The sequence below is a fragment of the Bubalus kerabau genome, chromosome 23 (assembly GCF_029407905.1).
Source record: "Bubalus kerabau isolate K-KA32 ecotype Philippines breed swamp buffalo chromosome 23, PCC_UOA_SB_1v2, whole genome shotgun sequence".
In the NCBI taxonomy this organism is placed as follows: Eukaryota; Metazoa; Chordata; class Mammalia; order Artiodactyla; family Bovidae; genus Bubalus; species Bubalus kerabau.
In genome coordinates, this window is record NC_073646.1 from 9,584,836 (window position 1) to 9,599,299 (window position 14,464).

Sequence of the window (14,464 nt, forward strand, 5' to 3'; positions counted from 1 at the left end):
TATGAATTTTATCTTTCAAAAGAAGTTGTCATTGTGTCCTGCTTGAGGCTTGGTGACCCCATGGGCTGTAGCCCACTAGGCTCCTCTATCCATGGGATTCTCCAGGCAAGAATGCTGGAGTGGGTTGTCATTTCCTCCTTCAGGGGATCTTCCTGACCAAGGGATTGAACCTGCATCTCCTGCATTGGCAGGCAGATTCTTTACCACTGAGACACCTGGGAAGCCCTTGTCATCACTTATTCATACATTTAAATCATTCTCTACTCTACAAAATACTTGGGGTATTTTATAAGACTGTAAACAATAGGATAAAAATAGAGAAGAGCATATGACATTTTAAAAACCAGGTCAAGGATAATAAAAACAAAATAGAATGATAAAACCAAGGGAGAAAGTTAAAATGCAAATAAAGAGGCCATAGGGTCATAGGTAATTATAGCATCATCCAGGGAACCAAAGTTAAAGAGAAACAAGGCTAGACTCGAATAGTCAACCATAACGCTTCTGCAAACCAGCAGGAGTTTTATTTTCATTTTTATCTTAACACGCTGGAGGGATGATGTGTGGGGAATCCCAGAAGTAAAGGGAGAATTATAACCTGCAAGAAAAGGTTATAAAATTATGGGCGTGACAAGAATATTAGAAAGTCATAGTCTGCCCCCTCTGCTATTACTCTCTTCCTTTTACCTTCTGCTTCAGACAGATGAGATCTCTACAATTCAAAAATCTTGTTGAGGTTGGTAATGGGATTCAATGCAATTGAAAAGTCATTTGAGGATATTACAGTCACACGATAATTCAATGAGAACGCATCACTTAAAGATAGAGGCAATGAGGTAGTAGATGGATGGATGGTTATTTCCCCTAAAAATAGTTTTCATCAGTTCATTTTCGTGTGGGTGTCTCAGAAGGATAGGGCGAGACACAGGGTTCTAAATCTCAGATCACTTTAGAAAGGTAGGAGATATTATGTAAAATAAATTAATGTTTTTATTAAAACTGATCAAGAATATGAAACTGAGCTGAATGGAGCCATTTTATCCATGTATGACATAGATTTGCTAGAAAATCAACTGAGAATAACATTTTTTAAATGAACATAGCTCCACCTGATCGCATTTGGAGAAAAACTGCCCTTGGACACCAAGGAACTTAGAATTTTTTCATCATGAGCAAATATTTTCTAAGAATAAAATATAAAAAGCACAGTAATACCTCTGGAATAATAGACATTTTATTATTTTTGAATTTTTTTTCTGATGAAGCTTGTAATAATAATAAAGAACTAGGCTGAGAGCAGGCCACCATTTTATTAAAGTCTGTGATTACTTAACACAGGTCATCACAAATTCCAATGTAATGAGCTTATAATATATAATAAAAAGTTAATATGTCTGAAGCTTTGACTATATTGAATAATTTCAAAACCTGAAGGGATAATTTGTAATGCAGTTTGATAGCGCAAATATGTTAAGAAGCAATAGGTACAAACATAACTTACTTGACTTAAATATACAAAATGAGCTCAAAGAAATTAATAAGACTGTAACTGAAATTTATTTTATTTTTAACTTGAGTACAAATAACATCATGTCCCTGAAATCATAGCAATTTGGTAATGAGGTTTATTCAAAAAGGAAGAGACATAAATGGAAAATTAGGAGGTTAAAAATTACTTAATATTCAAGAATAGAGATGTTAAAGTAATTCTCCAAGCTGGATGTGCTAATGGCATAGTGTGTTACCAGAGCAGAATCATTGTAATGAGTAAAGGAGCATATACATGTAAAGTATTTGGTGGTGTGTTTTGCACTGTGTATATTCAGTTGCTTCAGTTGTCCCCGACTCTGTGTGACCCCATGGGCTGTAGCCTGCCAGGCTCCTCTCTCCATGGGATTTTCCAGGCAAGAATACTGGAGTGGGGAACCATGCCCTCTTCTAGGGGATTTTCCTGACCCAGAGATCAAACCTGAATCTTCTGTATTGCAGGAAGATTCTTTACCACTGAGCCATCAGGGAAGCCCTTGAACACTGTATACACATAACAAATTAAATGGAATAGCTGCTTGGTTCCATGGTTAAAGCCAGAATTGGTGGTGGTGGGTGGGGTGAGGTGCTGTCCAGGGTCCTGAAAAAGGAATACTAGTTTAAAACGTTGGTGTTTATTCACTAAGACGTCTCACAAAACTCACTGGAGCGTCTCACAAAACTCAAGAAACTAGTTTACTCAGTATATTTACCCATTAATCACAAAGAATGTTAAAAGGTATGAATCAACAGCCAGATGGAAAGATATAAAGGACAAGCTTTGGGGAAAGAGCATGGAGTTTCTATGCCCTCTCCAGGCACACTGCTCTCCCCATACTTTCACATGCTCAGCAACCTAGTAGCTGTCCCTTTGGATTTTTATTGAACCTTCATTACATAACCGTGCATGTGCTGAGTCACTAAGTCATGTCCAACTCTTTGGGACTCCATGGGCTGTAGCCCGCCAGGTTCCTCTGTCCATGGGATTCTCTGGGCAAGAATACTGTAGTGGGTTTCCATTTCTTTCTCCAGGGGATCTTCCTGGCCCAGGGATTGAACCCTCACCTCCTGCATTACAGGCACATTCTTTCCCACTCAGCCACCAGGGAAGCTCAGTTTAAAACATGCATACTTATTAATCTGATAACTCCTTTTCTCTAAGGGTAATGAGGACATTATTAAAAATATTAGGGGAAATTCTCCCTGAATTCTTGTACACACAGGGCAGAATCTGAAAGACTGCAGTGAACTTCACTGGGCACCTGATATGTCCCAATCACTAACTGTTCAGAAAATCAGATGGAAAATGATCAAACAGCTTATCCCAGATGTTTTCTCACTTCAAAGTGATGACATCTGTCACTTGACTAGTGAGCATGACAGATTCTGCTGTAGAATTCTGGTTTCAGGTACCCACGAGGATGGCTATTTCCAGACACCACACACACACACTCACACACCACAACAAAGCAAATCAGAACAATGGTGGGGCTTCCCAGGTGGCACTAGTGGTAAAGAATCCGCCTGCTAATGCAGGAGATGCAAGAGACGTGGGTTTGATCCTTAATCCCTGGTGTAGGCAACCCACTCCAGTATTCTTGCCTGGAGAATGCCATGGGCAGAGGAGCCTGGCGGCTACAGCCCATGGGGCCACAGAGAGTCGGACTTGACTGAGTGGCTGAGCACACAGAGCAGTCATGAGCTGCCATCTGTCAGGTCTATGATGTGACCCAGAAATATTTTGAGATAGCTCTGGATTACACTCTCTACTGGCTTAAAACAGACTCAACATCTGTCTGTGAAGGAACTTTAATCCAGAAGAGACTCCAGCTCAGTATGTCTGTGGATCGAAGATGCTAACCTTCTTGGAAAGTCTTTAGAGCTAACTGAATGGAAACACTGCGAGAGATGTCATCTTTGTCCTTGAAGAGTCACTGGTTACATTTTCACACAAAAGCTCAGAGGCATTACCTACAAGTGTTTCCGATGTGAGTTAATGGAGTTTTCGGAGGAAAGAGAATAGGAAGTAATGAAGAGCAATGCAATCAGATTGCGAATGTTTGGCTCTTCCAGATGACTGAGCCAGTGAATGGAAAAATGTAGCTTAGCATGGTTCATTATGACTTTCAAAACCTACAGATAATGACCGTAAATGAGGGGGTGCAAGTCAATCGAATAGGGATGCAATTTGGTGACTAGGAAGAATATTAAGCCTACTGTGTAAAAACAGCATTGAAAACAGATTCCTCTGCTTACAATTTATTTTATCTTTTAAGGTGCAGTAGGAAGAGTGGGGTGGAAAAGAGGTTTATTTAAGTTGAGCAAAAATACTTGACTTTTATGGAAATGTTCTACTAATGCAGGTAAAGATAAAAATCTAGGGAAACTGGGTTGAGGCCAGATTCAATATCAGTGACCCATATTTAAAAGACAAGTCAGTTGATATATTTTTTTTCCCTCTTTGATTGAAGTGGATCAAAATTTCTCTGTAGTTCATTAAGGAGATGAGTGGATAGTTTGTGATAAGAAACGATCTCTTTCCATTTCTTTCATGAAATCCCTTCCTCCAACCCTTTCTTAACCTCTAGGGCCAAAGATTTCCATTAAAGGATCCAACAGGAGTAGTGAGAAAATGATTAGGGGTGACTAATGTGAGAGTATATCTGGTAACTACGAACAGTCTGCTCATGTCGTCGATGTCAGTGACTAGTATTTTTCATGATACAGTGAGGCTCCTTTATTAAGATACGGGCATCACTAGCCATATCAGAAAGTGAAAAAGTGTTAGTCGCTCAGTCATGTTCAACCCTTTGTGATACCATGGACTGTAGCCCACCAGACTCCTCTGTCCATGGAATTCTCCAGGCAAGAATACCGGAGTGGGTTGCCATTCCCTTCTCCAGGGACCTTCCCAACCCAGGGATCAAACTCATGCTTCCTGCCTTGCAGGCAGATTCTTTACTGTCTGATCCATATCAGACACAGGCCCAAAAGGAATCTAATGAGGTGTGTATTTGTCAAGGTCCATGTTACTCCAACAAAGGTTACAAAAACTGAGATGAGTGAAAAATCAAATCCAGTGAGTGGTAAGGATTTCAACAGTTTAAATGGATTATCAAAATTGAAAACAGTAAATCCGTATGTGTCTGTGAGTCAGGCAGTATCCAAAATCCTGTTAGTCAGTATTTCACTCGAGAGAATAAGCACAGATGCTAATACCACATATCAATAAAGACAGTGGAAGGGTAAGACAAGGGGCTTGGGGCTAGTGTCCACAAATTGGTCCTAGCCTGCATTTCAGTTCTCTAATAAAGCTTTTCTTTTTTTTATTGGAAAAAAATGTAAGAAATTCACTTAACCTTAGAAAGTGAAGTGGAAGTGTTAGTGTCCGACTCTTTGTGACCCTAGGGACTGTAGCCCCCCAGGCTCCTCTGTCCATGGAATTCTCCAGGCAAGAAAACTGGAGTGGGTAGCCATGCCCTTCTCCAGAGAATCTTCTCAACCCAGGGATCGAACCCAGGTCTCCTGCCTTTCAGGTGGATTCTTTACTGTGTGAGTCACTGGGGAAGCCCACTTGACCCTACTCTGTTTTCCCTTTCTCATGCAGTTTTCTTCTAGGGCATCAGTGTTTGTCTCAACCTTGCCAAATTTGGAATGTTATATGGGAATGCCAAGGGGAAGTTAATCTGAACCCTATGATCTTTAAGACAGCCACTCTCAAAACCTATTTATGATGACAAAACATTCAGCACAATGATTTCCTTTAAAGAAAAAATTTAAAATGCTTGGCTATGTCCCATGCAGCTTCATCTACACCAACCAGGCTACCGAATGCATAGGTGCTAAAGAAAACTAGATGATAAAAAAAAATTGGAACTACCTTGGTTTAAAAAGTACAAACCTTTAATGTAAAAACATAAATTTATGAGGTAGTTAAAAGGAGAGTAAGAAGAATTTCCTCCCTTATAAGCCATTCAGCTTAAAGGATAGTCACATTTAAAATATGATTCCATTAATTTTAAAATGGTATATCCTCTTCAGACTGCTTCTGTTTTGTTTGTTGGAGTCCTGGTATAAATCATCACACAGTCATCATTATTTTTACTCTCACATCCAGTAAATAAATGACTGTCATTCTAATGAGGGATGGAGGATGGGTATGTGGCTGCTAAATAAAAGTTTATGAGCTGACTTAAATTAACTGTGGGCCGACAGGTTTATTTTTTAAATGCTTTCAAGGCTCTAAGCAATATATCTCCTAATCTATATTCTAGATTATCAAGGGCAGTATCTGAATATGTGATTGTATTTTTAGCGGCTATTTCCAAGTTAAAGATAAATGAAAGATGTTAACTGGGGTAAAATTGGGATAATTCAAATGCAAGACGCTTTCAATGTGCTCATGTGGTTAAATGGAACTGAACAAGGTCCTAACTGGTCCTGCCATTTGAGCAAATGAGACGGAAGAGCTGTGACTCCTCACAGGAAGGCAACCGTGGCCACGAAGTTCACATACCTAGAAAAGCAGAAGGTGAGACGGTGCCGTTACTTCTGGAAACCATGACGCTGATTCCTGTCTCCACGAAGGGCACAGAGAAATCCACCACTTCGGAACGTTCCTCGTTGATGGTGAGTGAGCCGACGGCCATGACCGCCCGATGGTAGACCACCTGGACGGAAGGCCAAAAAAAAGAACCATCTTTACCTATCCTTCCCACCATCCCTGAGGGCCCAGGGGATGAAAAGATGGCTTACCTCCCCAATCATCCCGTTCCACACGTTGTTCACTTTTTTGCCGTGCTTCCCGTTGGTCACCAGGTAAAGGTCATAGGTGAACTTCACCGTTCTGGAAAGCTTCTTGAGGATATCGATGCAGAACCCCTTGCAGCATTTTTTAACGTTCATGCCTTCATTGGTCGAATTGCTGTAGAGAAAATCCCAGGATGGTAGAGGATGAGTAGTGGAAAATGTGTTCACGGTCATTATCCTCACTGTTCTGCTGTTTTTCACATGGGAAATTGAGGCTTAAAATGAGGAAGTGGCTTTTCCAAGGACGAGCAGTAGGTTTATGACAGCAAAAGTAGAAAGTGTTCTTAATGATGACAGTAATTGTGACAACACGTAATGTTTATTGAGCATTTATTGTTTGCTAGGCACTGTGATAAATGCTTTATAATTCTTGGATTAATCTTCATGACGTTTCTCTTAATTAGGTAGTATTCAGATCCCCATTATACAGATGAGAATTACTACCTCTTATTTTTTAAAGCTTGTAAGACATCAAACCTCTTTAGATCAGTTTAGTCATCTGATCTAAACTGAATTATTAAAAAAAAAAAAACTGGAAAATGGAGGAGAGGAAGACATGAAATTATCAGAGCAAGGAGAGTTTTGCCTTATTCTTTCACTAAAGATAGAGGTTAGCAACCAAAGGGGAGAGAAAGGGGTGCCTTACTTCCTTAGGAAAGGCACTTCCCTTGCTGAAGAAAACTAGGAATTCTCAGCTAAGAATCAGGAGACCTGGGGTCTACTCTGTGCCCGAGCCTATCGACTTAATGTTTCTTGATTGAGTCCTATGTCAAATGAAGGCTCATAACATTTTCCCTACATGGCGGGAAGGGTAAACGGTGACATTATTAAATAGCAATGCCCTTCATCAGGAAAAAGCGCTATTAAAATACAGAAGGCATTGCTGTCTTAAAACCTATCGAAACCTACCCAGGTTACACTCGTTGCTTCGTACCAGCTACTGTGCTTTATTTACTTGACCAAGTCTTACTCAAAGGACACCCACAGAAAAACCAGAAATGCTTTTAAAAGGGGAGGAAACTGAGGTCTTCCGAGTTGATAATAAAAAACTATTTAAACAAGTCATGTGGGAAGATCAAGACCTCTCTGGGCAATGCACTTGGTTCCACCTTGCTCTGGGGCGTTGCATTCGCAGGACGCCCTGACGCTGACACATGCGTATCACGGGATACACGCTGCCTGAATATTCCATTGCTGGCACATCCAAGTACTAAAATGAACTATTGCCGAAGCACTGAAATGATGTTTACAGAATTCTAACAGCGTAATAGGAAAATACTTATGTTTCCATATCACATGATAAAAGTAGGTTACACAGTGATACATACAGAATAGTCAAAGCGATATAAAAACAAATGAGCTTATGATGTAGTTGGATGGAAAAACAATGAAATAGGAAGCAGAGCTATTTTTGAATGGTAAGACATGTCTTTCTTTTTTCATATTTTTAGTTCCCCCCCTCCCAAATTGTCTGGAGTGAGTATATACCATATACATAATTGGCTAACCACACGCACATATTAAGCACTATTGGTATACATCTATATCCAAGAATAAGGATATATTTGACAATCTAACTTTGAATAATGGAAGTGAGTTGCAGAATAAAACCTTCCCCCCACCCCAGTTATTTCTTTATCTCAGGGTCACAGATCACCTATCCTAAATTGCTCTCTTCACCACTGCCCCTTCTCATCCTGTTTTTGAGTTCTGCTCAACTGACTTGCATCTGCCAGCCAGGACCACACAGAGACCTCACTCTCCAGCCTTGAGGCTGGACAACCTGCTCGGGCCCTGCTGCCCTCAGCCTGGGGGCTGGGGGAGGCCACATCGCATATATTTACAGATGACAGACGGTTGGGGACTTAATTCTGTAATACAACAGGAAGTAGGGACCTTTCCTCTCCCCACTGATTTCTCAGAGCAGAAAGGGTCAAGCTGGAGTTGCGACTGCCATAAATACAGAAGCATGTACATTCAATTAATGGCATGTCCAAATATGATTTTCTTCTTGGTATCTATGGCTCTTTGAAAAACATGCCCATATCAAATTCTCTATTTTTCTCTTTGGCCACTATAGGCTGTGCATCAGTGCCTCTTTAGCACCTCTTTTCATCTGTATCCCCTTCATTCTCTGCTTCTTCCCTTATTCTGTTACAGTCTTTTCCTTTACCTGGGACAATCTGGACAGGAGTTAAGGTTTAAGGTTCAGGGTCACAGCCATATAGGGGCCTCACTGCTTCTTTGACCTCACTGGGAACCTCAGTCAGCCTCTAAGCTAATTATTCCCTAAGTTCCCTAACACTTAGTGCATTCTAGATGCCAGTGGTCACTGATGTATTTTCACCCCACAAGCACCCCTGAGTAGCTACTCTGTGTAAAGACATGGAACGAGATCCTGGGGACGTGGAGTGAAAAAGACAAGCAGAAAGTTGCACTAGTTGGATTTCACATGGAAATGATGTGAACACAGACCACACTGGGGACCTGCACTGGTTCTATCACAGACCTTGGGTGTATGTGGAGGCGGCGTGACAACGACACGGACGTCTGAGAATCTCTGTTCTCCTCCATTACCCAGAAGACAGGGAGACTCATCAAAACATACAGGGAGACGGATCCAATAAATCACCAGTTCTCGGCTCTACCATTTCCCAGTGTGGCCAGTGGATGTGCCTTGCAAGTCAGAATTTCAAATCCTGGGTCTGCCCTTAACAAGCATGGAAATTCAGACGGGTCTCTTCATTCACAGACTTTGATTTACATACTCGTACATGGAGAAAGCTGATACCTACCTTGCATAATAGTTGAAAAAATTAAAGTATCTAAAGTACCTCTCACATAAGTGATTGAAAATACATTCCCTCTCTTCTCACCAACAATTTGACAGTTTAGGGGATTAACTGGCAGTATAGCCATTTAATAGAAAGATATATCCATCTGAATGCAGTTCCAAAGAATAGCAAGGAGAGATAAGAAAGCCTTCCTCAGTGATCAATGCAAAGAAATAGAGGAAAACAATAGAATGGGAAAAACTAGAGAACTCTTTAAGAAAATTAGAGATACCAAGGGAACATTTCATGCAAAGATGGGCACAATAAAGGACAGAGACAGTATGGACCTAACAGAAGCAGAAGATATTAAGAAGAGGTGGCAAGAATACATAAAACTATACAAAGAAGATCTTAATGACCTGGATAACCATGATGGTGTGATCACTCACCTAGAGCCAGACATCCTGGAGTGCAGTCAAGTGGGCCTTAGGAAGTATCACTATGAACAAAGCTAGTGGAGGTGATGGAATTCCAGCTGAGCCATTTCAAATCCTAAAAGATGATGCTGTGAAAGTGCTGCACTCAATAAGCCAGCAAATTTGGAAAACTCAGCAGTGGCCACAGAACTGGAAAAGACCAGTTTTCATTCTAAACCCAAAGAAGGGCAATACCAAAGAATGTTCAAACGACCACACAATTGCACTCATCTCACATGCTAGCAAAGTAATGTTCAAAATTCTACAAGCCAAGCTTCAATAGTATGTGAACCAAGAACTTCCAGATGTCCAACCTGGATTTAGAAAAGGCAGAGGAACCAGAGATCAGATTGCCAACATACACTGGATCACAAAAAAGCAAGAGAGTTCCAAAAAAACTTCTGATTCACTGACTGCGCTAAAGCCTTTGACTGTGTCGATCACAACAAACTGTGGAAAATTCTTAAAGAGATAGGAATACCAGACCACCTTACCTGCCTCCTGAGAAACCTGTATGCAGGTCAAGAAGTGACAGTTAGAGCCAAACATGGAAAAATGGACTGGTTCCAAACTGGGAAAGGAGTATGTTAAGGCTGTATATTGTCACCCTGATTATTTAACATATGTAAACTACATCACGCGAAATGCTGGGCTGGATGAAGCACAAGCTGGAATCAAGATTGGCGGGAGAAATATCAACCTCAGATATGCAGATGACACCACCCTTATGGCAGAAAATGAAGAGGAACTTAACAGCCTCTTGATGAAAGTGAAAGAGGAGAGTGAAAAAGTGGCTTAATTTCATTTTGATATTTGGCAAAACTAATACAGTTATGTAAAGTTTAAAAATAAAATAAAATTAAAAAAAAAAGTGGCTTAAAACTCAACATTCAAAAAACTAAGATCATGGCATCTGGTCCCATCACTTTATGGCAAATAGATGGGGAAACAATGGAAACAGCAAGAGACTTAATTTTCTTGGGCTCCAAAACCACTGCAAATGGTGACTGCAGCCATGAAATTAAAAGATGCTTGCTCCTTGGAAGAAAAGCTATGACAAACCTAGACAGCATATTAAAAAGCGGAGACATTATTTTGCTGACAAAAGTGCCTAGTCAAAGCTATGGTTTTTCCAGTAGTCATGTATGGATGTGAGAATTGGACCATAAAGAAGGCTGAATGCCAAAGAATTGATGCTTTTGAACTGTGGTGTTGGAGAAGACTCTTGAGTTTCCCCTGGACTGCAAGGAGATCAAACCAGTCCATCCTAAAGGAAATCAATCTTGAATATTCAGTGGAAGGACTGAGGCTGAAGCTGAAGCTCCAATACTGGCCCAATGTGAAGAGCTGACTCACTGAAAAAGGCCCTGATGCTGGGAAAGAATGAAGGCAGGAGGAGAAGGGGACGACAGAGGATGAGATGGCTTGGATGGCACCACCGACTCAATGGACATGAATTTAGGCAAGCTCTGAGAGCTGGTGAAGGATAGGAAAGCCTAGCATGTTGCAAAGAGTCAGACACAACTAAGCTCCTGAGCAACAACAAATAGCCATTTATCCCTACATATCAAATTAGATAGCTGTTCCTCAATTTTCTATTTGTGTCTTAACACTCAACTAAAGCAGATTAGAAGAAAAGTCTGTTTTCTCAGCTCATTTCCTACTACCTGATTTTTTAGAAGACTGATCTGTGTCCTCAAGATTCCCACCATTTACCAGAAGTGATAGACAAAGGGCTTTCCCTGAAAGAGTATCACCAAGAAAAATGAACACCATCATGTTGTCTAATGGGAGTTCTCAATGGAACCAATCACCCTGCCTCAAAGATGTTATCTTTAGGAAATGCAGTTGATCTAATCTGTGTTACAGTGGGATTAATGGATCCTAGTTATTTTCTATTGCGTTCAGGCAAATCAAAGACACCTAGAGGCACAGCAAGCTTCTCATGTCACCAAGTGGGAAAAGGAAAACTGCAAGCCACCACCTTCCACACCGCCACAAAATGTGAATCTGAACCAGTTAGTCGGTTTATACTGTTCAGTTGAAAAGTCGATTCTTTTAAAGACAGTAATATATCTGTAGGCTCATTTCCTCCAGACCATGCGTCTCAGGACTTGGTGATCTACTGTTTTCAGCTCCAAGGCTTCTGATTTTAAAGACTTTAAACTGCAATGATTGAGTGTGAAGCATAAGAGGCCCGGCCTGATTGGCCTTACTGAAGCAGACGAGATATTGTTATCATAAAGGAGGTGCCCCAGTGGGGTTAGACTCTTTGCTTCGTGTCAGCTACTCTGCTTTCTTCATCTGGACAAGTTCAAAGACCCAGTTCATCTGGCCATCTGCTCAAAGAACACCCACCGAAGTCAAAACCTCCTTTGTCAACTTTCCCACATAATCCCTTCTATTGGGTTCCTTTGGGTTTTTTCCATGGAAACACTCTAACGAACTTTTGGGGTGATCCAATATCATTCCCCCCACCCCCTATCCTAAGCTCATCACTTCCAAGTACTGTGCTAGGCTTCCTTCTGTTTCCCAAACTTGCCAATCTCTTTCTTCCCTCGAGGCCTTTTGCACCTGTTCCTCTACCTGGGTGGCTCTCCCCTTGTTCATCACATGCTTGGCTCCTCCTCCCTTATATGTCACCGTAAGTCTTACCTGTGTGAGCTAAAGGAGCCCCACATACCTCAAGTTACTCTCTGATGGGGACCTTACTCAGATCTTTCACAGGGTTTATCCTAATGTAGAGCTGCTCTGTTTCCTTATTGGCTGAGTTGGTTTTTTTTTTTTTAACACTTGTGCAGGCCTTGACTCCAAGATTCTTCCTTATTTATGGATGCATCTCCCATGCCCAGCACTGTGACTAACACAGAAACTATGCTTCATGAGTATTTATTTATTGACTAATCTATTCAGAATTTCAACCCTGAAGAGGCTGATGACTCCAAAAAAAGCCGATGATTACTTACTGAATAATCCGTTCAGAATTTCAGCCCCAGAAAGGTTACTCATTGATAAAAATTTCTCCAAACCAAAATGCACCTTCATCGTACATTTGGCAATCATATTTGTAAAAAATTATCTTTATCCAAAGCACTGAGCCATGGGGACTTGCATCTCGTATAATAATAACTGAGGCTGGAATTTGGCAGGTGGGAGGAAAAGTATCCATTCACTCCTCAGTTCAAGCGTCACCAACATTGTGTCACATTCTGTGCTTGTCCCTGAGGACATAGATTAATCGCCACGTTCCCTATATTTAGACAGCTAATGACAGGGAAAGTAACAGTTGCTCAGTCATGTCCATCTCTTTTGCGACCCCATGGACTTTAGCTTCCTCTGTCCATGGAATTCTCTAGGCAATACTGGAGTGGGTTGTCATTCCCTGCTCGAGGGGATCTTCCTGACCCAGAGATCGAACCCAGGTCTCCTGCATTGCAGGCAGATTCATTACTGTCTGAGTCACCAGAGAAGCTAATACTCGGGGAAAATATGGACACACTTTAAGCCACAAAAACACACGAGACAGATAAACGAGAGGGCTACAGACTGAATGTTTATGCTCCCCTCAAATTCATATATTGAAGCCCTGATCCCCACTGTGATGATATCTGAAGGTGGGACTTTGGGGAGGTAATTAGGTCATGAGGGTAGAACCTTCATAAATGGAAGCAGTGCCCTGATAAGAAGAAGCGGGTAAGAAGACAGCCACGTGCAAACAAGAGAGTCCCCATCACACACCAGACCTGCGGGCACCTTGAGCGTGGACTTTCCAGCCTCCAGAACTGTGAGGCTGTTATTTAAGCCACCCCCTCGTGGTAATTCATCACAGCAGCCTGAGTGAATTAAGAGACAGAGACAGAGGCAGTACTGTGGAAGTACAGAGAACTAACCCAACCTGGGGAGGAAGTGCCTAAGACGTGAAGGACAAGCAAGAATTTTCCAGGCGAAAGAAGGCAATCACAAAATGCTCAGAAAAAATAGATTTCCATCCAATTACAGGCTTTATCCTTTTGTGAATTCCCCACCAGGGTGGTATTTGTGTTTATGTTTGCATTACAAAGACTATAATCAGCGTCTTGGACTCGGCCATGAAACTTTACAAGTCTCCAAAGGGTTTATAGATTAGGGAGAGCCCTTTGCCAGAGGCTCTGACTTAATTGTCAGTTTCTCTTCAGTCATAATAAAAGAAGAAACAACTTCTCTGGCTTTGCTGCTGATGACCAAGGAGACCTCCAGGAGATCAGTTCTACCTGGTTCACATCAGAAAGTCACTTGGAAGGGAGATGTTGACCCCAATATGGAGAGAAGTTTTGAAAATACTGAGGAGTGTAGATCTGGAAACTAGAAAGGAGGTGGAAGGAAGTGGAAGGTATGGTTTGGGGGAGGGAGCAACCAGAAAAGTACAAAAGAAATAATTATTTTAGGAAGGACTGAAGGGGAGGGTTGATTCACCATATGGTTAAGAATATGGCAGTGGAGTCAGATGGCCCAGTGCTTGAGTCCTGTCTCTCTCATTTACTAGCTGAGCGGCTTTGAATGTGCTTCTTAGTCTTCCAGTAAACTCAGCTTTTATGGTGTTTAAAATGGGCAAAACCACACACCCCATATTACTGTTGTTGGAATGAAATGAATGCAAACCAGCTGGTGTAGTTCTAGTCTTTTAAAAGAATCTATTCTTATATATATCTATCATAATAGAGTATGTTTTATATTACATTTCATTATTATTTTAGAGATATTGTTCTCTTGGTATCTCTAATTTTCTTGAAGAGATCTCTAGTTTTCCCCATTCTGTTGTTTTCCTCTGTTTCTTTGCACTGTTCACGTAGGAAGGCTTTCTTATCTCTCCTTGCTATTCTTAGGGACTCTGCATTCAGT

At 41.2% G+C, this 14,464-nt stretch overlaps 1 protein-coding gene across 1 annotated transcript in view; it reads right to left on the reverse strand.

Moving 5' to 3' along the window:
* Positions 1 to 14,464, reverse strand: part of GRIN2A (glutamate ionotropic receptor NMDA type subunit 2A) — a 437,090-nt gene that overhangs the window by 87,598 nt on the left and 335,028 nt on the right. Inside the window, exons 6-7 of the mRNA XM_055561516.1 lie at positions 6,283 to 6,451; positions 6,044 to 6,197 (exon numbers count right to left, since the gene is read on the reverse strand). Of these exons, the coding sequence (XP_055417491.1) occupies positions 6,044 to 6,197; positions 6,283 to 6,451 (323 nt within the window). The remainder of the gene's footprint in view (positions 1 to 6,043; positions 6,198 to 6,282; positions 6,452 to 14,464) is intronic.